This window comes from Sinocyclocheilus anshuiensis, unplaced genomic scaffold, assembly GCF_001515605.1.
Source record: "Sinocyclocheilus anshuiensis isolate Anshui unplaced genomic scaffold, SAMN03320099.WGS_v1.1 scaffold208, whole genome shotgun sequence".
Taxonomy (NCBI): Eukaryota; Metazoa; Chordata; class Actinopteri; order Cypriniformes; family Cyprinidae; genus Sinocyclocheilus; species Sinocyclocheilus anshuiensis.
This window is the reverse complement of record NW_015557186.1, coordinates 1709213-1733619: the sequence shown is the minus strand read 5'-3', so window position 1 is coordinate 1733619 and position 24407 is coordinate 1709213. Positions and strand designations below refer to the sequence as shown.

Sequence of the window (24407 nt, the reverse complement as noted above, 5' to 3'; positions counted from 1 at the left end):
CTGAAAGTTTAGGGAAGCTCAATTTATAGCATTTTCGAAAACCATAAAGTGCCCTGTTTCCATGGGAACTGCAAAGCAATCGAGATGAGGTTACCCACCTGACATTAGTGAGATCCCACGGCACCATCGCAGTCTGTAGGCAGAAACTTTAAACCTTATGACTCCTAAAACAAAAACTTGCAAACACACGTCAGATCAAACACGACTGCAGTAGGACTAGTAACTGATTACTGATGAAACACTCATGTGATGCATCACTTTGGCCATGCATTCATAACGAAATTTTGTTATATTGTGAATATTCTTTTGACAAATCTCCAGCTGTATTATGTACCAATCTATTTCACTTCTGACCTAATTCAATACAGGCAAAGCTTTCTCTTCTGTGGAGACATCAGTGTGTTTTCACTGTGTGGAACAAGTGAGCGGTGAAAATCCACCACTGTGAATCTATTACTATACATTCACTGCAGTATTATTGATTAACTGCCTTCCATAAGAATTAAAACCTTGAAGAGAGTAAACCTACCCTTTTCTCATTGGGTGAATCTTATAAAAACACTTCCAGGTCACATCTTAGTTCAAAATCTTTATTTTCAGAGGCACAGATCCATCCTCCATTCTCCTCATGCAGTTTACCTAATTTGCCGCGAGTCTAATTTCACAGTCACTGTTGCGTGGCGGGGAAGTTTCCACCTGACGTTGAAATTATTATCTTGGGTGTCAGACGAGGCATTTCAAAAGGAAACTTCAATAGGATTCTTGGTACAGAGTCACTGTCGATGAAAAAACCTCTTTTAATTTGTATGTTAATGCAAGAATTCAATTTGAATAACGTGGAGGGGCTCGGATGGGTTTGTATTATGATTTTTTTTAAAATACAGTAAAAACAACTGAGGATTACTGGAGACAGATACTGCACAATGAAAGTCATCTTACATTCATGTGTGCAGTGTGAGCTGCATACAATGTAGAAAAGCCATAAATTATTTTATACATGCGGTTTTGCAACTGCTGCTGAATACTGGAAAATGTCTTTATTAAAATCGAACATATTAGGGTATTATTTTACCCCAAAATCAAAAAGAAATTGTTTTGAGATTAAAATTATGATAAATTAAAGGAATAGTTAACCCAAAAAATAAAAATTTGCTGACAATTTACTCACCCTCAGGTCATCCAAAATTAGGATGAGTTTGTTTCTTCGTCAGATTTTGAGAAATGTAGCATTGCATCACTTGCTCAGCAATGGATGCTCTGCAGTGAATGGGTGCCGTCAGAATGAGAGTCCAAACAGCTGATAAAAACATCACAATAATCCACAAGTAATCCACACCACTCCAGTCCATCAGTTAACATCTGGAGAAGACAAAAGAAACAAATCCATCATCAACTTTTTTAACTTCAAACCATTGCTTCAAGCTAAAATACATGTCCCAGAGTCACTGTCGATGAAAAAACCTCTTTTAATTTGTATGTTAATGCAAGAATTCAATTTGAATAACGTGGAGGGGCTCGGATGGGTTTGTATTATGATTTTTTTTTAAATACAGTAAAAACAACTGAGGATTACTGGAGACAGATACTGCACAATGAAAGTCATCTTACATTCATGTGTGCAGTGTGAGCTGCATACAATGTAGAAAAGCCATAAATTATTTTATACATGCGGTTTTGCAACTGCTGCTGAATACTGGAAAATGTCTTTATTAAAATCGAACATATTAGGGTATTATTTTACCCCAAAATCAAAAAGAAATTGTTTTGAGATTAAAATTATGATAAATTAAAGGAATAGTTAACCCAAAAAATAAAAATTTGCTGACAATTTACTCACCCTCAGGTCATCCAAAATTAGGATGAGTTTGTTTCTTCGATCTCCTGTTGTCTCTCACATCAAAATCCAGCCACATATCTGTTTAGAGCTGGCTTGTAAACGGTGCTTGATCTGTGCAGATTTCTCTCCTGATTCAGACCAGACTGCTTTTTCACTGGAGGAAGCCAGAAGCAACGGTTTGAAGTTAAAAACATCTTCTTGATGGGTTTGTTTCTTACAAACACACAGCTTTTGTCTTCTCAAGATGTTAACTGATGGACTGGAGTGGTGTGGATTACTTGTGGATTATTGTGATGTTTTTATCAGCTGTTTAGACTCTCATTCTGACGGCACCCATTCACTGCAGAGGATCCGTTGCTGAGCAAGTGATGCAATGCTACATTTCTCCAAATCTGATGAAGAAACAAACTCATCTACATAATGGATGGACTGAGGGTGAGCACATTGCAAATATCTGGGTGAATTATTCCTTTTACTCGCCTTGAAGACACTGATCAGATCCAGCTGAAGAAAACATTCCCTGGTAAAGAGAATAATTTCACTGCATCAACTCTATGGTTTTGAGCCAAAAATACAGTCGAGCCCAGCAAACAAGCAGTCAAACACCATGTCAGAGAGCTAATTAAAGGTCTGAAGTGTGAGGCGGCTGGCAATCCTGCTCACTTCTGTATATCAGCATCAAACACTGCAGAAAATCGGTACTTTGCAAAGGTCAGTCGTGTCCAGCAGTATCTTCAAAACAAAATACTACATTTAATTGCAATCGATATTTATACAGTCATATGTCTTCGTTAGTATATTTTGTTATAAAGCAGAGCAAAAATGCCACATTTTTAGCTTCCACAAATGTTTAAATGTGTCTGATAATTGAGGTAATTTTCTGCAAAAACATTTGATTGATAAATTGCACATCATATCACACATAAATATGACTTTAAAACCAATTTCAGAGGTTTAGCAGGTTTATTTTGATGCTTGTTCCCATTGTGACAAAATCACAGGCAACTTAACTGTAGCTTTAATAAATGAGGAAAACACTTAAAGGCTCATTAATCCGTATTTATGATCAAGTGAGTAAAGAAACTAATTTCGTTTAAACATCAGAATCCTTCAGTGCTAGGCAGAAGTCAAGCTGCTTTGATTCTCACATAAGCTCAGGCACTTTTCTGCAGATTTCCTCCAGATATCTTGTCTGTGATTCTAACAAACTGTGTTCATCCCATCACACTGTCGCAGAGATTCAGATGTCACAGAACATCAGATGCGACTTTCATGTTTATCCAGTGTTAAACAAAACCTCCCTGTAAATGTGTTTACTTGGCCTGTTTCTGCTTCTTGCATGCTTTTTTGTGAACATCAGTCCTTAGATACTCATAAAAACATCATGGATTATAACCCAGCTATGACAAACATGACACCTGAGGATATTAGAAAGGGGTTAGGTGTGTCATCTAACAAACCGCATAATGTTTGTCATAATACATTTAGAAAGAATCCATCATATGCAGCTGCCTGTGATTGAGGGATGCCTGAAAATGTGATAAGCATTGATTATGCTAAAATCTCATTTTTTCACGTCAAAATAAATGGCAAGTAAAATTAATTTCATGTCAAAGCATATTTATCCAGGTCTAACAATAAATAACAGACATATTGGTTAACTATATGAAACCATGTCAATTCCATGTCTAAATAATATGAGTATATATGCAGTTTATTATATAATCATATATGAAAGGTTATTTTATGTCACTATAAATAAAGCTGGATCACTACTACTAACAGAGGATCTACAGGGAACAAAATGTGGGGACATAACATTGAAATAAGGGAAAGACTATAGCGCTATCTGGTGGACATTTGGCAACTTACATACAGCTCCTGAGCTGTTGGCTGTTGAATTACTTATAGCTGTAAGAATTACCAGCTGGTAACTTTTCAATAAACATCCACAGTGCCTACACTATTTGTGAGTCCCACAGATGCCATGTATATGCACATTTAAAAAGCACTGTATATGCACAATATAGGGTGAATTCGGGGACATTTTGCCTTTAAGATGACTGGGGAAAAAATAGCCCAACTGTAAACCATTGAACATTCCAACAACTGACCATCTGATAAATTAATATCCATTTAGCCAAAACCTTTAACCACTAAGCAGCTAAAGTATTTAGTCCTATAAAGTACTACTGAAAGAATAGTTTAGCCAAAAATGGAAATATTGTCATTTACTCACCTTCAAGTGGTTCCAAACCTGTATGACGGTATGGCTTCTTTTTTTTTTTTTCCTGTGGAACATAAAAATATGATGTTAAGCATAATGACAACCTCACTTTCATTGCAACTTTTCTCCATAACATTTCAATGTTCAGCTGCTGCAGTATGTCGCTGTCCGCGGTGCTGAATCTGAAATAGTCAGATAGAAAGCTTTTAGTTATTTCACATTCATTGACACCTTACATTGCATTCAAGTCATACATCAAACCATGATCAAATCACCACCAACACAATTATTGCAATCATGAAAAATGATTGGCATTATATCGATATCTATGTAACGTGTGCAATGGTTAGCAGTGGCTAATAAATTACCATGGTTTTATTAAATTGAAATACAACAAAAACACGACAGACACTGAAACTGGTGAAATTGACACATGCAATCAAAGAAGTGAATCTACAATATACAAATATTTGCTTCCATCCATTCAAATTCTCACAATAATGTGTCAGAATTTGATTTTACTAAGCAGTAATTTAATTCAAAATTGGGTAAAAGTGCAAAACAGGTTGCAACTTTTTAGAGTAAAATAACGCATTAATTTGTAAACTATTTGTAGGATATATGTTTTTTTTTAGATATTGGATATAGTATTTCATTTATTTGATTGCATGTGTGGATTTCACCAGTAGCGTGTAAATTTCTTTGCGTTCGGTTGTCGACATCTGCTGTCGGGAGCTTCACCGAGCACCACCACCATCATCCTCCTCATCATCCTCCCCACCCCTCAACCTCTCCCTGCGGGAACGACAATATCCAGCTCCTAACATTCCCAATTTGGAATTGCAAATCCTCGCCAAAGGACTCAGTCTGAGCGGCATAAACCACATTCTTTCTTTAATGGCGTCAGAAACGCGTCTCACGCTCGCGTTATCGTACAGGAGGTATGGCGGCTAATCAGACGCTCTGTGAATCCGCATTAGTTAGATTTTTTAATGCATGCGTTTGATATGATTATAATACGATCATTCGATTATTAGTCATTCAAAAGATGCATATGCGCGCATACGGTGCACAAATTGCCTAATCAAATCGCAGGTGTTACAAACAGGATTAAGCGATGAAATTCAATTTCAAAATGCATGACGGAATGGACAGACTGATTTAAAAGCGCTGGTTGCATTGGTTTGTGATTACTGGATGCTGAGGAGTCTGGGGAGAGTTTGAGGTGGTCCACACCCCGTAATTGTTCCAGCCATGTCCCCTCCAGCATCCGCTGCGACAGCCAGTGAGAGCAGCACCACCACTGTGTTCGAGGACGACCCAGACGGCACTAGAGAGGAGGTACTGAATAACTGATGCTGTTTTCATTTTGCAGTCATGACGATGCGTGAATAGCGCGTGATAAGTGAAACAAAAAAATTTAAATATGAGCATCGATGTTCACAACATGGAAGCATGCAAGTTTATGTAGATAACACTGCAGTAAGAATGCATGAGCAGAGATTGGCTTTATCAAATAACAGGCGGCCAGTTCGACCAGTCTTTGTTATTGTAAGCAATAGAGGTAAAATCCACTAATGCATGATGCTACATATCAAATGACACCCAGTATGATACCTGAAGCTAAGCCAGACAATGCTGATTGATCACATACTCCATATGATAGTGATAAACCAATATACTGGCCAGGCCGATATTTGGTCATGCTCATTTGGCATATTACTGTAGGTGTAGTAGTGCAGACTAAGCCAACCTAAGACGGTTTGCTAGTTGGTATGCTGGTCTTAAAGCGTGAAAGGCATTTACGATCAGCTAATGCCAAGCTGGGAGACCAGCAAACCAGCTTAGGCTTGTTTCAACAAGGTTGCATCAGGTTCAAAATATACAAACAGCTTTGTATATGGATAATGAACATTTTCCATTTCTTTTAGGGAATTTTGTCGTATTTAGTAAACATTGTAGTTAATAGTATTTAAAGTAAATGTTTAATAATAAAAAAATAAAATTGAATTTGAACACCAAACTAATTTAGATTAAAAAAATAAATAAAAAATAGGGAGGCCTACAGTCCAAGATCCAAGGAGAGGAAGGTTTTACTTGATATACACAGGTGACAAAAAAAAAAAAAAAGGTGTCCAAAAGGGAAAATGGACAAAGAAGTAAAGTTTGTATTGTTTTAGTAACTATTACAGTAAATATTGCTTAAAACAAGTGTCTAAAAAAATGAAATCCAAACACCAAACTAATTTAGATTCAAAAAAGAAAGTTCAAGATCCAATGAAATACCAAAGAGATGTACACAGTTTACAAAAACTTGTACAAAAGAGAGATATGACAAAAAAGTGAACTTGTGCATAAAACCCCCCATTTTAGTCCATTATAATCCATCTTCAGTGTCCATATATCCAGCATGCATCTGACATATACATTACATCATAGCAGTTGCATGTAATGCATATGTCAGATGCATGCTGGATGTATGAACATTTAAGATGGTTTATAATGGAATTTTTGTATGTGGAAGCATTCTCTCATTCATCTCTAGATACTGAAAGAAATATACTGGCCAAGCACTAATGGCCATTAGATATGTGCTGCTCTTGGTACGGTATTGCACGAATATTAACCAGTAAATGAATACATTTGTGCAAATCTTGCTTTCAAACAACGACATGCATGGCAATGCATTTGCGTAATTAACTGTACTTACCGTTTCGATGTCCTTTTTAACTCATCTACATTCTCTTTGTTCTCTTGTGGTTGACGACGAGCAGCAGAGGCCTGTGAAACAGTCACTGAACAAGTCCATGTGCAGAGAGGTGTTCTGGAAATGCCTTCTGCTGTCCATGCTCATGTACGGCTGCATGGGAGCCATGGTGTGGTGCCACGTCACCAAGGTCACCCGGTTGACATTTGACAGTGCCTACAAAGGGAAGTCCATGATGTATCATGACAGTCCCTGCTCTGATGGCTACATCTACATCCCCCTGGCCTTTCTCATCATGCTTTATGTCGTATACCTGGTGGAGTGCTGGCACTGTCATGCCAGAAATGAGCTTCAGTATAAAGTGCACATGGAGGGGATTTATGAAAGAGTCCAGAGGATGCAGCAGGCGAAGCCTTGCATCTGGTGGAAGGCAATCAGCTACCACTACGTTCGGCGGACGCGGCAAGTCACGAGGTACCGCAACGGAGATGCGTACACAACCACACAGGTGTATCATGAGAGGGTGAACACGCGTGTAGCCGAGGCAGAGTTCGACTACGGCCACTGTGGAGTTAAGGATGTCTCCAAGCAGCTAGCTGGTCTGGAAAAGTCAGCCATCACCAAACTGAGGTTCACTAAGTGCTTTAGCTTCGCCAGCGTGGAGTCCGAAAACTCCTATTTGACCCAACGGGCAAGGTTCTTCACCGACAACGAAGGACTGGATGATTATATGGAGGCTCGGGAAGGGATGCACCTGAAAAACGTAGACTTCAAAGAGTACATGATTGCCTTCTCCAACCCCGACCACCATCCTTGGTACATCTCCAACTCCGTCTTCTGGACAGCGGCCTTTCTTACCTTATCCTGGCCGTTACGGGTGCTGACAGAGTACCGCACGGCTTACGTCCATTACCGTGTGGAAAAGCTCTTTGGTGCTGACTACATACCTGTGACGCCCTGCGACGAGAGACCTTACTCTAGACGCATCCCGAGGGTCAACACCATCGACAGCACCGAACTGGAGTGGCACATTCGATCCAACCAGCAGCTGGTGCCCAGCTACTCCGAGGCGGGTCTGATGGACCTGGCGCAACGTTCAGGAAGTGTCAGGCAGAACTGTGAACGCTGCCATCGCGCCATCAGCAGCTCCTCCGTGTTCTCCCGCAGCGCCCTCAGCATCTGCAACAGCAGTCCACGGATCCCCTTCAGCGGGAGTCGCTTCTCCTTGGGAAGACTGTACGGTTCCCGCCGCAGTTGCTTCTGGAGAAGCGGGAGCGGCAGTCTGGACGAACCAGAGAGCCCCAGCGAGAACACGCGATGCCTGTCCGGACAGATAAATGTTGACGAGGAAGACCCACCGCCCTACCAGGATGCGCTGTACTTCCCGGTGCTTATCGTTCATTGCAATGAGAGTTGCCCCAATCACCGATCCTTCCATAGGAACAGCTCGTGCGTGGAGACGTCTTTATGATGGACCACCGAAAGAAGTTCAAAAGACGTGAGAGTCTTTCCGATAATGCAGAAAAATATCAATACCAGATGTGTCCTGTTACTCAGGAATCATTTATTGGAATATGTATTGGCCCACAACACTGTATGCTTACAACAATGGACGGAGCAATTGAGAAATAACCCCAATAATACATATTTATAGCAATAATGCAAACAAAGCATTGGAGTTCTAGGTACAAGTAATAATTTTGATTAACTTGCTATATAGGACAGCAAAAACGGGCTGTTTTTGTTCATATGTTTTTGACAGCTATAAATAACATTGGCCACAGAGCAAAAACCTGGTCTTTTTTCTACAAGTATGACCATTTTCACCTTGATGGACCTTCATAAATGTTGCACTTGAAGTTAGATCAGTCAAATCATCTGTAAAAGAATGTTACTTTGTTCCTCTCATGTAGTGGATTCTATTGGACCATGAAATATATGGTTTACATTCATATAAGAACACTCCTTACTGTATGTGAGAAAAATATCATGGGTTATTTGTACTTGTATTGTGATTTAACCGTATCAGGCAAGACTATATACTATTACGGACTATTATGGCGATGTTCGCAACACTATCTCAAACCTCTTAGGAAACCATATGATACATTTCAGGCTATGCAACTATTAACCTCTGGTATGTTATGCCTTTAAAACATATACAATTTACAATGGAATGTATGACTGTTGAAGCTTTTCTTTACATCGCTTGTATGTAGTGTACAAACTAACCAACAAGGACTTGATTATTTAATGAAGACAGACATGAACAGGCTTGACTATTAGTGAATGTTTTAGGGGTTTAATGGCTTGCGGCTGCTCTTGTACTTGACCGGAAATTGCAGTGGATCAAATTAAATGCAAAGGATCAATTAAACACAGTATAAGAGAGGAAATGCATATGTTTCTTTATGCAGCTGTACATTCATCAATTAGTTAACATTGTTTTGCATTAACCATGACAATGGTTCAGCCTCATGAAAGCTCAATTCAACATGGTTTTACCAATGATACCTGAATGCTGAAAAGAAGTAATGACCCTCAGAAATGGCCTAGAGCTTTTCAAAGACATTTTTTTTTATCTCATTCATCCAGTCGATCCAGATATTGCCTATTTATCTCTGGTCTGTTACCTGTTGTGTATAAAGGTTGCAAAAGCATTTATCAACATTGTGTCATATCACTTTTATACTGCCTAGATAATGTATATCATATCATGAAAAAGTAAAAACGCCATCACTATGCTGCCTTCATGTAGCACACAATAAACATTGTTATGTTAAATGGACATAAACTAACTGAATAAACTGCTTGTGGATACACAGAAATGAGTAACCACTGTGTAAATATGACTTGCCGGAAAAAAAGGACAAAAGAAAACTATAAGTCATGCCAAGTTACACTTAGGTCATTCCTGTTCGGTTTTTGTTGTGATTTGAAGGTATTTCTATAAAATAATTTCTATAAGGCATAAATCTGCCCTGGTCAAACTTTAATTTTGATTACTTACAAAATGACAATAAAACAAACGGGATGTTCATAAAGATCATAAAGTTAGCTTTCAAAAGCATGCCAACAGTCTAATATCTTCTGAAATGTGGATCTTACCAAACTGATTTAATTTGATGAATGTTTTAGAGAGAAACAAACCAACTAACACCAACAAAAAAAAAAAATCCAAGATTTTATCAAATATCCATTGATATTACTTACAAATATTTGCTGTTGATTTTATGCCAAAATGATTTCACTTCCTGGAGGAATAAAGTAAAAAAGGCAGTTATGAGAACACACCTCTAGATGGCAATATAGAATGTGTCACATAAAATATCATCACGGATAATTCTATTGCATAAGCAGAGCTATATATTTACGTATCATGCTGACTAAATTAAACAGTAACAATAACCAGTTGCTTTAGATGGCTCCACACACTAATGACAGAACACTTGTTGAGCTTCTGTTTGAGCACGTGTTTGCCAAGTGTATGAGTGTCTCTGCTTAAAGGAAAGACTGGTGTTTAGGAAAGTTAATAAAGACTGTAAATACAGATGGTTCAGTCATAGTGACCGCAAATGGCCTTGTGGACTACTGATGGACGTTGACACAGTAAAGTCTTACTTTATTCATTTTGTTATCAGTCATGTCCCACCCTGAGTACATAGACAGAGACGAGGGTGAGTCTGTTACTGTCTACTGCTACAACAAGCAAAACATCAATCATTTACAAAGGAAGAGTTCAAAGACTTCTATCATTTACCTCTTTTGCTGATCTTACTAATGCATTTGGATAAAAGTGCCTGCTCAATGCATAAACGTAACTGTACATTTGAAAATTTGCTTTCCAAAACAAGATAACTTGCATCATTATGGAAGGATCTTGCAGGTCTGAAGAATAACTATAGGTCATATTTCAGCCCAAGACATTGTTTTCATGTCACTTACAAATATTTCCCCATGTGCTTGTCATAACTGTAACTATAAGCAGTTATACATTATTTAAATTGTTAGGTATTTTAAACATCAACCTACATAAACTCAAAATTAAAAAATTGCGACGCATTACTATAATGAGGGAGAATTTGACCTGGACCTGTATGTAATTCCTAAGATTCACTCAGCAAAGAGAAAATATGACAATGCATGACAATATACGATGTCTTTCAAGGTAAAAGTAGAGTAAAAAATTGAATTGCTCAATATTTATATCCTTAATATACGGGGTAAAATAAAAAATACTGGAAGGTTGCAGGTTCAAATCCTGTTCAAAGGCGTTATTAATTAACTATCACAACCAAGAACCACTACTAAAAGGACCATGTTTTTGGACATTTACCATGGTATTTCAAGTACCTTGGAGTATCATGTAAAAACCATGGTAAATAGAAATGGGTCAAAGAGATAAAATCCCTGATTGTAAACACAAAAGTCACAAGTTAGTTAACTTTGCAAGCCATTTACTTGACTAAGTCCAACTTCTATGGCCTTTTGCTTGAATTTACTCAGTTTGACGTCTACTCTCCTCAGGATGAGCCTATTTCAGAAGATTTACACTTCTATAAACATGTTTTGTTTTTAAAGGCTATAATAATAATATTGGCTATGTAATGTACGATTCAGTGTTTCTCCTTCAATTGTTTTTTGTGGTTAGTTCTGTTCGGTGGGACTGAATCTTGTGGCATGTGGAAACGTTTTGTTATAATAAACTGATTATATCATTATGTTTGGATATATAAACTTTGTGAGGCTTCGGCTTATTATCTATTAGGCAAACATCACAGTTTCTAATTACTATTCATGAGCTAAGCCTTTATTGTAGTAGGATTCATTAATTGGAGTCCAAAATGTATTTATTCAAGTTCTCATGGCGTTAGACTGAGTTTTACTGTAAGTGTAAAGCAGTTAAGTGTCAAAAACATGTAAGCATGATAGAACAGTGAATTATGAGGTACTGAATGTTGATTTATTGGTTGTTAAACGTATGTAGAACAGTACAGCAAACAGATTTTCCTAATTGCTGACAGTGTGAGGTTTGTTCATTTTGTTAAAAAGTGCTAACTAGATTAGTGTCACCTGAATGAAAGAGTTTCTGACTGAAAACTTTATTTAAACAAACTAAACTCTCTGCTGTTTAATAAAATGCACATTGCAATTGATCACCATATGCAAAATCAAATAAATTATAATGAACAAGCCTGCGTTATGCAAAATGTATCAAGTATGAAGACAAACTTTAATTTAAGTCTTAGATTTGTGTATTTTATGGTTGTATGTATGTCTCAGAAGTCTGTCCAGGATCCATTTTCTCAGTCTCATCTGGATCATGAGTACATGGTGAGATGCATCCACTATAACAACAGAGTACTGGTTTATTAACGGTTATGAATTATTATTTTTATTCATCTTACTATGAATTCTGATGAATTAAATATTTGCATTAAAAACATTACTTCATTTTCTCCCAGCATCATGTTTGGCCCTCCAGCAGAGAGTCTCTTGAATGTTTCTGGTGATAATAAGAGATATAGTGAGTGTGCATTAATGATAGCAAGTGACATAAATCAGACACGACAAGGATATAATGCACTACAGAGGTTAGGTGTGGATGTTATGCAGTCATTTAATTATCTTTATGAAACACAAATGATCAAAGTTAAGTTCTAATCAAGCTATTAGGATTTTGATTGTACACGATATTTTGAACTGCAATCTAGTGCACAATAGGCTAAAGTTTAGACTCACTGGCCATGCAATCCATGCGCAGGACAAGTACAACAAAGTTTTCTAGTGTAATTTCACCACTGGAGTCACCGTATCGTACAGCCATGAGATTCAGCATACTGTCACTCAATACAAATCCTTGAAAACATCCAAAATATCAGCATATCCATTCTATTGCTTTGTATGTTGTGATTAAATGGTGATGTAACATTTATGACTTCAAGATCAGTTGAGAACATAGTTGAGTTAACTTGGTCTTAATTTAGAGAAAACTTTGAGAAAATAAAGTTACCTGCAAACTTAAGAGCATTTCTGAGTTCATTCAGAGACAGACTTCCAGTGTGCGAAACATCCATGCCATAGAAAATGTCCTGAGAAACAGACCAGAGAGAAATTACAACCCATTTTACTTACATAACATGCATTTTGAAAAAAGAATATGTGACGATAAAGCATGTAGAAATTTGTTGACCTTTACCTTTAGAAAAACCACACGTTTCCACAAACGGAGGCATTCAAATTCACTCAGCCTCCCAGTGACACTGAGCTGTATTTGTTGTTAAAGAGTATCATGAAACTTGTAAAATGTAATGAATGTGATTTTTTGTTCTATAATTGAAAAGCATGCACATGTGTCTGAAACACAGATCCCTGAAAGCCTTTTCTCACTCTGATCCTTCATAGTTGAGGATACATCCATCAGCGCCACCAAGCTCTTACACAAATCCAAACTGAATCCTGTTGTTTTCTGTGAATGTCCTGAAAGAGCAGACCAAAACATGCGCAGAATCAGACATCACTGGAAGCAAAACAGCAATATGAGATTTCAAAATGAGCTTATATTTTGACTTTTCTCTAGAAGCGTCACCTGCATAAAGATTCTCATTCAGAAGTCTCTGAAGTCGCTCAGCGTCCAGCTCTCCATACTTACATAAACAGACAATTATGACGTGATTTTACATGACATATATCAAATGTTACATAACTTCCTGTTCGTTTTAAATATCTGGGCTATTTTTGTTACTTTCAGCTGCATTTTCTGATTATAAACAGTCACATTCCCTCATAATCCAGAACTGTTAAAAGAGTCACGTGCACCTTATCTGCATATTGTGGAAAGAGCTGGAAGGATTCATCATTATCCCTGGGAATAATCTGAGAAAAATGGAGATCAGTTGAAAATATATGTACTTTCAAAAGACTTATTTGCATACAGCCCAAGCTGTGATATACCTTTGTTCTTGTAATGCCATATCCAGAACTGTCTCTGAAGACACAATATCAAAATCTTTAATACTGTAGTCCAATAATACTACATTAAATTATACTAAAGCTGATGTAAGTGATTTTTTTATGTTTGTTGTAAATAGTTTCTCATATCCCGGATTAATATGCATAAACTCTTACTCAATAATGGCTTCTGTCTTTGAATAGACTGTCAGAAGGAAGGATGAAGCTTCGTTTGGCTGGAAAGTTGAAGGAACGATGAGGTATTCGCCTGCTTTGAATCTGAAAAACTCCATGATTTCCCGAGCATTTATGTAGGATTCGTTTTTTCCAACGAGACGGGCGTTTCTGAAGAATGAGGCAGGGAATTTTCCGCTTTGGTCCTTTAACTGCCGAATAAGGAGCAATATTGATTATTCTGTCTCTGCAAAACCCAAAAACCCAAAGTGTTTCAGGAATATGTTAAATACGTACATGAGCTGGAACCTGCAGGAGTTACAGAAAACAAAATGGTCATTCAAGTGAAGAAATTATTTTGCAAATTCAGAAGCTGTCAGAATACATTTCTACAAACCTCATAAATGTTAAAGCCAATATGAAAATTGGTTGCCAAGTGCCTGTTTCTCTTGTGAGATTTCTGAATGAGGGACACAAGGAGATTTGGAGAGCTTTCATCTCTGGGGTCTTCAACAGTCTCCTTAAGAGTCACACGGAACTGGGAATTTTTTGAAAAACTGTCTATAAATGCAAGAAAAGAAAGAGGCTGGTAGTCTAGAAGTGTCCTAACTCAGATTCCTATCCAATCTGTTTAGTAGCCATGGTAACGTCTTTTAAATAGAACTTAAAAAACTAAACTTTTTTTAAATCTTAAAGGATTAAGATGCAACAGGAAACATTCGTAGAACATCCCTAATGTTCTCTCAAAGTTATATTACTTTCTTCCAGTAACATTAACAGAATGTTTGTTTAAAGTTATCTGGTCTTTACTAATGTTCTTAAAACATTAGAACAAAAATATTAATGATACAATGTTCATGAAACATTTTTTTCTAAAACGTTTCAGTTGGACGTTTGTGTAACATTTAAATGTTACTACTTGTTTCAGAATGTTCAAAAGTAACATTCCAATAATGTCTGCAAAATGATAACCAAGAAAAAAACTGTACATTTGGAATGTTCAGAGAACATTCCGAAATAACGTTTTCTTAACTCAGTGGGAATGTTAGCAAAACATTCTTAGAAAATATCAATAGGAGCCATCTGACATCTGACCATCTGGAAAAAAAAATGCATTTAGGGGTTGGCTGATACCGATTATTACAGATCAAGTAGACCGATAACCAATATTTTGAACCGATATATATGTCTGGTGTAAAAATGAAAATTATTATCAAAATTAAGAATAACAAGGGCTCTGACAAAAGCTTTCTTTAAATGCTTTTAAATTATTTTATCGGCAAATTGGTTTTGAAAATGACCGATACCGATAACCATAAAAAAAAGCTTAATATCGGTGTTACTTTTTTGTTACATTTTCTGGGCAAACACAAACATTATAAGCAGAATGCTACTTATAAAATGTTAAATTTTTCCTCTCATCTCACCATCTCCATAGACTCTACAGCCCCAAACCAAAAGAGATCATATTTCTCCTGAGTTTGCGGTCCAAATTTAATGTGATGAGTTAAAAAAAAAAACAAATGTGACAAATGAAAACATTTGTTAAAATGATGACAAGCTTAAATATGAAATAGTCAAACCATTAAGATAGCCAAACTATTCTTATCGTGAACATATTATATTAGCATTAATAACATAGCATTATTTAAGCATGAAGATTAATCAATAACTTATTTCATTTTCATAACTGTTTGTGGATGGATCTTTCACAATAGTGAAGCAACTGCTGAGAAACGTCTTTAAAAGATGTGACATCATACTCGACATACAAAACACAACAATGGTAACACTCAACAAATAAAAACAACACTTACAACATAAACCAACATTACCAAATAAACCAACAACACAAATTGCTAAAAGTGAACCAAAAACAAATTCAATAACGCAAATAAAACCAACAAGAATTTAAAAACTCCATTGCATACTGGGTGCCTTCATAGTACATATGCACTGTAGAAACACATTATGATGCTGTTATGATTATGACCATTATGATTTCTGAGAGTGCTGTTAGATGCAAGAGAAGTCCCACTGTGAAATTACTTTGAAAGTAATGCAATTATTACCCTGGAATATACTGTAATTTCACATTACTATTGTCATTTTGCATTATTGACACACTATTTTCCTAATTAATGCTGTTCAGTTGCTTTGACACAATCTGTATTGTTAAAAGCGCTATATAAATAAAGGTGACTTGACTTGACTTGACTAAAATTTAAAACAGTGCAATCAACATTTCAATAAAGCCATATATAAAGTGATTTTCAGTAAATTGTCCTATTCTGACATGATTTGCATCTTTATGCTTAAACAAACAGTACTATTCATAGTCATAATAAAAATAGATGCAATAAGAATGAAATAAAATTGTTATATTACCTATGTCATTTGAGCAGCCGCCCGCTGTTGTTCCAATCACCCAGTGGCCTCTGTGAACTTCAGTTTTCCAGGATGAAGAGTGAGATCCAGTAAAAACGTTCACGTCCGAACAACATATATCCATATCTGAAAAATTCCGGCAGAAATCATCCATTGACATCCTGCAGAGACAGAAAGCCTGCTGTAAATATAGTGACGTGCAGCTATGCACTATATCCATAAAAAGCAAGAAAACCAAGAGATGTATAAAAAAAACATTGATCTAAAATAACTTTAGAGACTTTAGATGTTTATTTCTGCTTACCAGAATTCTCCATTGTCAAGCACAACTTTGTATTTTTGGTCCTCAGGCCGTACAAGTTCCCACAAAGGGGATCTAAAGAGACCAGATTAACCAGATGTCAGATGCTGATTTATAAAGTGATATATAGATAAATTATAGAGAAATGTTCATTCAAACAGAAGGATTCAGACCTGTCACTCCAGTCACTCTTCCACTCTCCGTGACCCCAAGGGTTAAAGATCCTCACCAGCTTCACTGGATGACCTTTACATACAACCTGTGAGAGAACACCTCATTAGATCACAGGAAACACTTGCTTATCAACTTATTTGAGCAAAAAGATACTAAACACTTCAAAACTGTAAACCAGGTCAGAACTGTTAGTCTGATAAGAAGTTCTCACCTCTGCGACTCCTGTGACTGTGTACGCATGCATTTCCACAAGGCCATTGGGCAACACGTTATTCTGCCGTAGACCTGCTTGCTAAAGGAATAACGAGATTTTAGGACTTTTGTGATCGTGTTTGTATGGCTTTTAGCAGGTAGGCTGGTCTGTTCTTAATGCAGGGAAAACAATGATAAATACAAATGATCAAATACAAAGAATTTTAGAATTCTCACAATTCTGACTTTTTTTTCTTAGGATTACCAAATAAAAAAATCCAGATGTGTGAGGTATATAGCAATAACCTTTTTTTTTATTATTATTATTTAATTCTGCAGCAGAAACAAAAAACAGAATTGCAAGTTTTAAACTCAGAATTCTGAGAAAAATTCAAAATTGCAATATATACAGGAAATTACTTTTGAAATATTTTTATTCCATGGTGGAAATGAGCTTATATATGAATAAGCTTGACACATTTCAAAAGGGAGGAGAATAAAATGCTTCCCATGTCTCGTTTGTGTCCAATCAAACTCTATTGTATTTTGGTGCAAATTCATCAGTTGGTAAATGCAAGTGAAATTAGAAATTAAATGCATGAGATTTCTGGATATTAAATGTTACATTCAAACATATGCATTTGTGCCAAATATAAAATAACTGGTTGCAGCATCCATTTTGTCAGGTTGTGACATGCCTTCATCCTCAAAACATGAATTAATCTATTTGAAGAAACAAAAATTCGTCCCAGACGACATGAAATATGGGATCACTTGCAGCAAGCATGATATAACAATAATGCATCAATGAATATATTTTAACAGTTTTAAAAAATAAATAATTGCATTGTTTTGTAATATTAAAGACTCAATCTTTACCCCTCCAGGAGTACCACATCCCATCAGGGATTCTGATTGGCTGGCTCGTCTCATGGAGTCCCACAGCTTTTCTGAAGCTTCACTTAATTTAATGTTCATGTGTGGGCCACCGGTGAAGTCCATGAGAGCTTCTGATATGCTTCCCGCATCCATATCCGCATAAGAGCCACACACTCTGGAAAAAATGTAGAAGATAATGGTCAGGACAGGATTTCCAGAAGTTTTTTACAATTTATTTTCTCCATAGACATTTCCAAAAATAAGTTCTGATTCATAAAAGCTTGTTAATTTCAACTCTTGAAGCAAAAGATAGTGCAATATAAAATTACTGTTAATAATGAAAAATAATATATTGCAATATAAGTTTATGAAAAGACATGCGCTCTTAGAAACAGTCTGTTATTAAACTGAAACATACTTGGCATAAGCTTTCTCTAACAAAGCAGGCCAGAATTCATTTGGTGTTTTGGACTGAACAAAGACGAGTTGGCCGTCAACGGTTGGTAGCTTGTCATCAATAACGACATCCACCCATGATCCAAACCTCCAGAACTGAAAACAAAAGATGACAGTTCAGCTGTTAAAGAAAATATAGAAGCCTTAACTCTTAAAGGAACAGTTTCCCCAAAAATGGTTTAAATGTTTACCTTAAAGTGAAATATTCCTGCATAATCCACAGAGAAATTCTGTTCATCGTGGATAATATGCTTCATGATTCGTTTTTGAAACGTAAGAGCTCCAACGGATGCCAGAAACCAGCAGTTACCTTACAAACACACACACACACACACACACACACACAAACAAAAAAAAAAAACCATTGTATATAATTTTTTAATTAATGCAGTATTTAACTTAAAAATAGAGGAAAAGTATTTAAAATCCATTAAAATGAGGCAGATTTGTTTCACCATGTGGAAAAAAATAAAATAAATCATCTGTAATATCATGGTGTAGCCATTACATGCCAGTATAGCCATATATTTTCAGTGCTGTGTATTCCTTAGTTACTGAGCAGTGCTTTCAGGCAAAAGTTTGTCACACCTTCATTGCTGTGCAATTTTTTTTCTGCATTGTGGCTTATTTGTAGATTGTACACACAAAAACATCTTTGTATTTTTGCCTATTTTCTATTCATTTCCTATGGCGGTCATTTTTGACCATGAACAACACAAGTGTGACTATTTTTTTTTTTACTATCATTTTGCTTTTTCGAATCAAGTCCACTATTTTTTTGGGGGAGGTCACATAGTGAACGCATAGTTTCGTACAATTCTGATTAAGTAGTGATTTTTTACATTTCCAAACTTTTATATTTTTTTTTTCCACTAAAATGACCGAACAACACCAGAGGGTTCAACTCTACTCCAACTTTTTCATTTGACCTAATGACTGTGTTCAACTTCTATTCCTTTAAAAATGTCTGTTTATTTACATTTTCTGTTAATATTCACATTGTACATACAGTACACACCTGTTTGACCAATTTATTGCTTTATTGCAATCTGTTAAAGTGGTTGAGACCTGCGACCTTTGAAATTTTCATCATCTATAAATGATAATGTTTCGCTTTTGCTTTAGTTAGTTGCATTGATGTGTTTAAAATTGATTTTTCGAATGAATTTTTTAATGTGGGCACTCAGGACACACTGCAAGTTTGGTACGGACGTTGATGGGAATTTTACATTAACATTAAATGACATATAATTACATTAGATTATTGCATGACCTTCACCAAATCTACACTTGTAGCTTGTAATCACACAACATATCGTATCAGACCTACCTAAACGGCCCTGGATGAAATCAAACCTCGAAGCTCCTTGAACAATGTAAACAGGGTTTGGCACCAGTTCCTGAAGGAAACAGATGATTCATTTCACACTTTACAGCAGATCACACACAATCACAAGGGCCCAAATCACTAAAAAAACAGCAGAGAGACCTAAGTTTTTAATTCTAGTCTGAAAATAGAAACTAAACCAAACAGAAAAGCATGCATGACTCTGCAGTTCCTTTGCTGTGGATATTAGGCTCTACTACCGCTCACGCCCTGAAGTCCACATCAACTAGGCATCACACTGGTCAAGGAAAACCTTCATGATTTGCATTAGCATTTACATTTCGAATGACTTTAAGCTACTTCACATTTTATGTGCAAGACTCTCATGATCTGCTATAATCAGTAACTGATGGAGTTTGTGTGTGAAGATGTTCACATACATGTGGTCTTTTCCACACGACTCTCCAGAGGTCGTCACGCTTCAAGGGACCCAAACCGATCGATTTCATCTCTGGCGGGAACAAGTTGTCTACGAATCCCAGTCTTTCCTTCAGGCAGAACTGCTTGAGCCGGTGGAAGTCCTGATCCAGGAACTTCTCAGGATTGTTGGGAGATCCCTGTCCATCCTTGAGATGACGCTCCGACAAGATGTTTAAACACACACCAGGTGCTGGCATTGTGGCTCAAATCGGTTGAATAGACAGCAGCACACTGCTTTATGGTGAACAAAATTTTCAATACCTTTATTTCGGTTTACTTACATTTTATTCTTCAGTTGATTAGATTAAGCTTTATTGTGCAGACTAGTACAATGAAATACAGCAAACAATGACAAAATGCATTACTCTTTATCTTAATACTTATTTGTTAGATGTGCATGAAAACCCTGCCTTTGCAGCATGTATGTTTGTGCATGTAAATGACTGAACTAAAACACATATTCATTTGCATGTCAGTTGATAGTTTCTTTCTCATGCACGAACATCGTAATTGTAAAAACTGAAATGATAACAGGAAATGATTCAAAACATACCTGTCGTCTCTTACTGTAGCTGGAAGATTATTCCGTCCTTCCGAAGGAGAAGCCTTTTAAAGTCTGACTCCGCCCACTCAGGTGTGGTGTAACATTATGACTCTCAGGTCAATATTTAAATATCGTGCAAATGTCACAGTATGTAATTAGTAAAGTGTCCACAACATATAAGCATGACGCCACGGCGAATGCTGAGATATAACTATTGATTTAATGTCTGTAAAAAAAAAAAACATAGGGCACAATGCATACAGTTTGCAAACAGTATTCAAGATAAAAATCTAAACTAAATTATTGTCATTTGAATACAGGGTTTTCTGACTGAAAAGTTTTTTTCTCTCCACACAAATCAATTCTACCCAATCCAATCAATCAATCGCCACAATCAAATTAAAGCTAACAAGCCTGCATTATGCAAAATGTATCAAGTATGAAGGCAAACTTGCATTTACTGTAAGTCTAAGATTTGTGTATTTTATGGTTGTATGTATGTCTCAGAAGTCTGTCCAGGATCCATTTTCTCAGTCTCATCTGGATCATGAGTACATGGTGAGATGCATCCACTACAACAACAGAGTATTTGTTAATCAGCTGTTATGGATTATTATTTTTATTTCATCTTACTATGAATTCTGATGTATTCTGAAATATTTGTGTAAAAGCTTCATTCCTTCATTTTCTCCCGGCATCATGTTTGACCCTCCAGCAGCGGGTCTCTTGAATGTTTCTGGTGAGTAATGTAACTTTATGACTCTCTGGTCAATGTTTGACTGGAGCTCAATATAGATCAAAGATCAGCACAGTGATACTGAAAAAAACTCTTCACATGATGTGGCATCATTATTTGTGTTTTTACCTCATACAATGACCTCATGATAACTACGATAAAGTCAAATACTGCAGAAAAGGAAGGTGTTACTCATAAACAGGCAGAATCTCAATGCAAAGAGAAACTAGATCAATCAGGTCAATCAAGGCCATCAATTGATAAATCAATTGATTTTTTTAGTAGCACATGCAATAAAAAGGCCTATTACCTATAATCAAATCTATAAGTAATTTTGTCTTTGTAAAGCTCTGTACACAAAATATAAAATAAAGTATTTATTAATATGCACTATAAGGACAGATCTATTGTCCAGACATTAATTCAGATTTTATTCAATAACTCTTTTATAACAGCGCCACCTAATGACCACTTACTATTAAACCAGTATTAGACCTGCTGATTTTCTCCAAGAATCAGGGTTACAGTTAACTAAAAAAAATTATATAAAAAAGTTACTCAAAAATAAAACATACAAAAAATAAACATTCAGCTAGTTGCCTAGGCAACCTTTCATATTGTCATTTAGTTTAACTTGATATACTAAAATAATTTTAATAAATAAAAGATTTGTTTTTTAACTAATAAAAATGACAAATGCACACAAAATTACTAAATCTTTATCTTAAGTTTATCTGAAATACAGTTAACAAAGAAAATAAAAAAAAATGTTACTTGAAATTAAACATACAAAATATTATTTTATTTCAGTTAGTTTCCAAGGCAACATTTCTTTTTATTTAGTTGTGGATGCATGGATGGATGGATGGATGGACAGACAGATAGATAGATAGATATAGTCAGATGACAGACAGACAGACAGACAGATAGATAGATAGATAGATAGATAGATAGATAGATAGATAGATAGATAGATAGATAGATAGATAGATAGATAGATAGATAGATAGATAGATAGATAGATAGATAGATAGATAGATAGATAGATAGATAGATAGATAGATAGATAGATAGATAGATAGATAGATAGATAGATAGATAGATAGATAGATAGATAGATAGATAGATAGATAGATAGATAGATAGATAGATAGATAGATAGATAGATAGATAGATAGATAGATAGATAGATAGATAGATAGATAGATAGATAGATAGATAGATAGATAGATAGATAGATAGATAGATAGATAGATAGATAGATAGATAGATAGATAGATAGATAGATAGATAGATAGATAGATAGATAGATAGATAGATAGATAGATAGATAGATAGATAGATAGATAGATAGATAGATAGATAGATAGATAGATAGATAGATAGATAGATAGATAGATAGATAGATAGATAGATAGATAGATAGATAGATAGATAGATAGATAGATAGATAGATAGATAGATAGATAGATAGATAGATAGATAGATAGATAGATAGATAGATAGATAGATAGATAGATAGATAGATAGATAGATAGATAGATAGATAGATAGATAGATAGATAGATAGATAGATAGATAGATAGATAGATAGATAGATAGATAGATAGATAGATAGATAGATAGATAGATAGATAGATAGATAGATAGATAGATAGATAGATAGATAGATAGATAGATAGATAGATAGATAGATAGATAGATAGATAGATAGATAGATAGATAGATAGATAGATAGATAGATAGATAGATAGATAGATAGATAGATAGATAGATAGATAGATAGATAGATAGATAGATAGATAGATAGATAGATAGATAGATAGATAGATAGATAGATAGATAGATAGATAGATAGATAGATAGATAGATAGATAGATAGATAGATAGATAGATAGATAGATAGATAGATAGATAGATAGATAGATAGATAGATAGATAGATAGATAGATAGATAGATAGATAGATAGATAGATAGATAGATAGATAGATAGATAGATAGATAGATAGATAGATAGATAGATAGATAGATAGATAGATAGATAGATAGATAGATAGATAGATAGATAGATAGATAGATAGATAGATAGATAGATAGATAGATAGATAGATAGATAGATAGATAGATAGATAGATAGATAGATAGATAGATAGATAGATAGATAGATAGATAGATAGATAGATAGATAGATAGATAGATAGATAGATAGATAGATAGATAGATAGATAGATAGATAGATAGATAGATAGATAGATAGATAGATAGATAGATAGATAGATAGATAGATAGATAGATAGATAGATAGATAGATAGATAGATAGATAGATAGATAGATAGATAGATAGATAGATAGATAGATAGATAGATAGATAGATAGATAGATAGATAGATAGATAGATAGATAGATAGATAGATAGATAGATAGATAGATAGATAGATAGATAGATAGATAGATAGATAGATAGATAGATAGATAGATAGATAGATAGATAGATAGATAGATAGATAGATAGATAGATAGATAGATAGATAGATAGATAGATAGATAGATAGATAGATAGATAGATAGATAGATAGATAGATAGATAGATAGATAGATAGATAGATAGATAGATAGATAGATAGATAGATAGATAGATAGATAGATAGATAGATAGATAGATAGATAGATAGATAGATAGATAGATAGATAGATAGATAGATAGATAGATAGATAGATAGATAGATAGATAGATAGATAGATAGATAGATAGATAGATAGATAGATAGATAGATAGATAGATAGATAGATAGATAGATAGATAGATAGATAGATAGATAGATAGATAGATAGATAGATAGATAGATAGATAGATAGATAGATAGATAGATAGATAGATAGATAGATAGATAGATAGATAGATAGATAGATAGATAGATAGATAGATAGATAGATAGATAGATAGATAGATAGATAGATAGATAGATAGATAGATAGATAGATAGATAGATAGATAGATAGATAGATAGATAGATAGATAGATAGATAGATAG

General features: G+C 35.2%; 2 protein-coding genes across 4 annotated transcripts; one reads left to right on the top strand and one right to left on the bottom strand.

Moving 5' to 3' along the window:
• Window positions 1-4850: 4850 nt before the first annotated feature.
• LOC107678723 (transmembrane protein 151B-like) lies at window positions 4851-8916 on the top strand. The gene is made up of 2 exons (XM_016474096.1): window positions 4851-5405; window positions 6839-8916. Exons 1-2 carry the CDS (start codon window positions 5319-5321, stop codon window positions 8240-8242), a joined length of 1491 nt encoding a protein of 496 aa, XP_016329582.1. The 5' UTR covers window positions 4851-5318; the 3' UTR covers window positions 8243-8916.
• A 2468-nt stretch (window positions 8917-11384) lies between these two features.
• On the bottom strand, window positions 11385-21328 carry LOC107678722 (calpain-1 catalytic subunit-like). Of its 3 annotated transcripts, XM_016474094.1 has the most exons (23): window positions 21271-21328; window positions 20647-20863; window positions 20054-20327; window positions 19617-19686; window positions 18478-18596; window positions 18249-18382; window positions 17831-18005; window positions 16971-17051; window positions 16759-16844; window positions 16589-16660; window positions 16285-16445; window positions 14294-14457; window positions 14194-14205; window positions 13900-14108; window positions 13726-13759; window positions 13591-13647; window positions 13361-13418; window positions 13187-13251; window positions 12971-13039; window positions 12785-12863; window positions 12514-12630; window positions 12222-12277; window positions 11385-12119 (listed from the first exon to the last, which is right to left on the bottom strand). In XM_016474094.1, exons 3-23 carry the CDS (start codon window positions 20288-20290, stop codon window positions 12093-12095), a joined length of 2082 nt encoding a protein of 693 aa, XP_016329580.1. In that variant the 5' UTR covers window positions 20291-20327; window positions 20647-20863; window positions 21271-21328; the 3' UTR covers window positions 11385-12092. The 3 variants fall into 3 exon arrangements, with proteins under 3 accessions (XP_016329580.1, XP_016329579.1, XP_016329581.1); XM_016474093.1 differs by lacking the exon at window positions 21271-21328 and having other exon boundaries at window positions 20647-20923; XM_016474095.1 differs by lacking the exon at window positions 21271-21328 and having other exon boundaries at window positions 20054-20324; window positions 20647-20923.
• Window positions 21329-24407: the final 3079 nt, after the last annotated feature.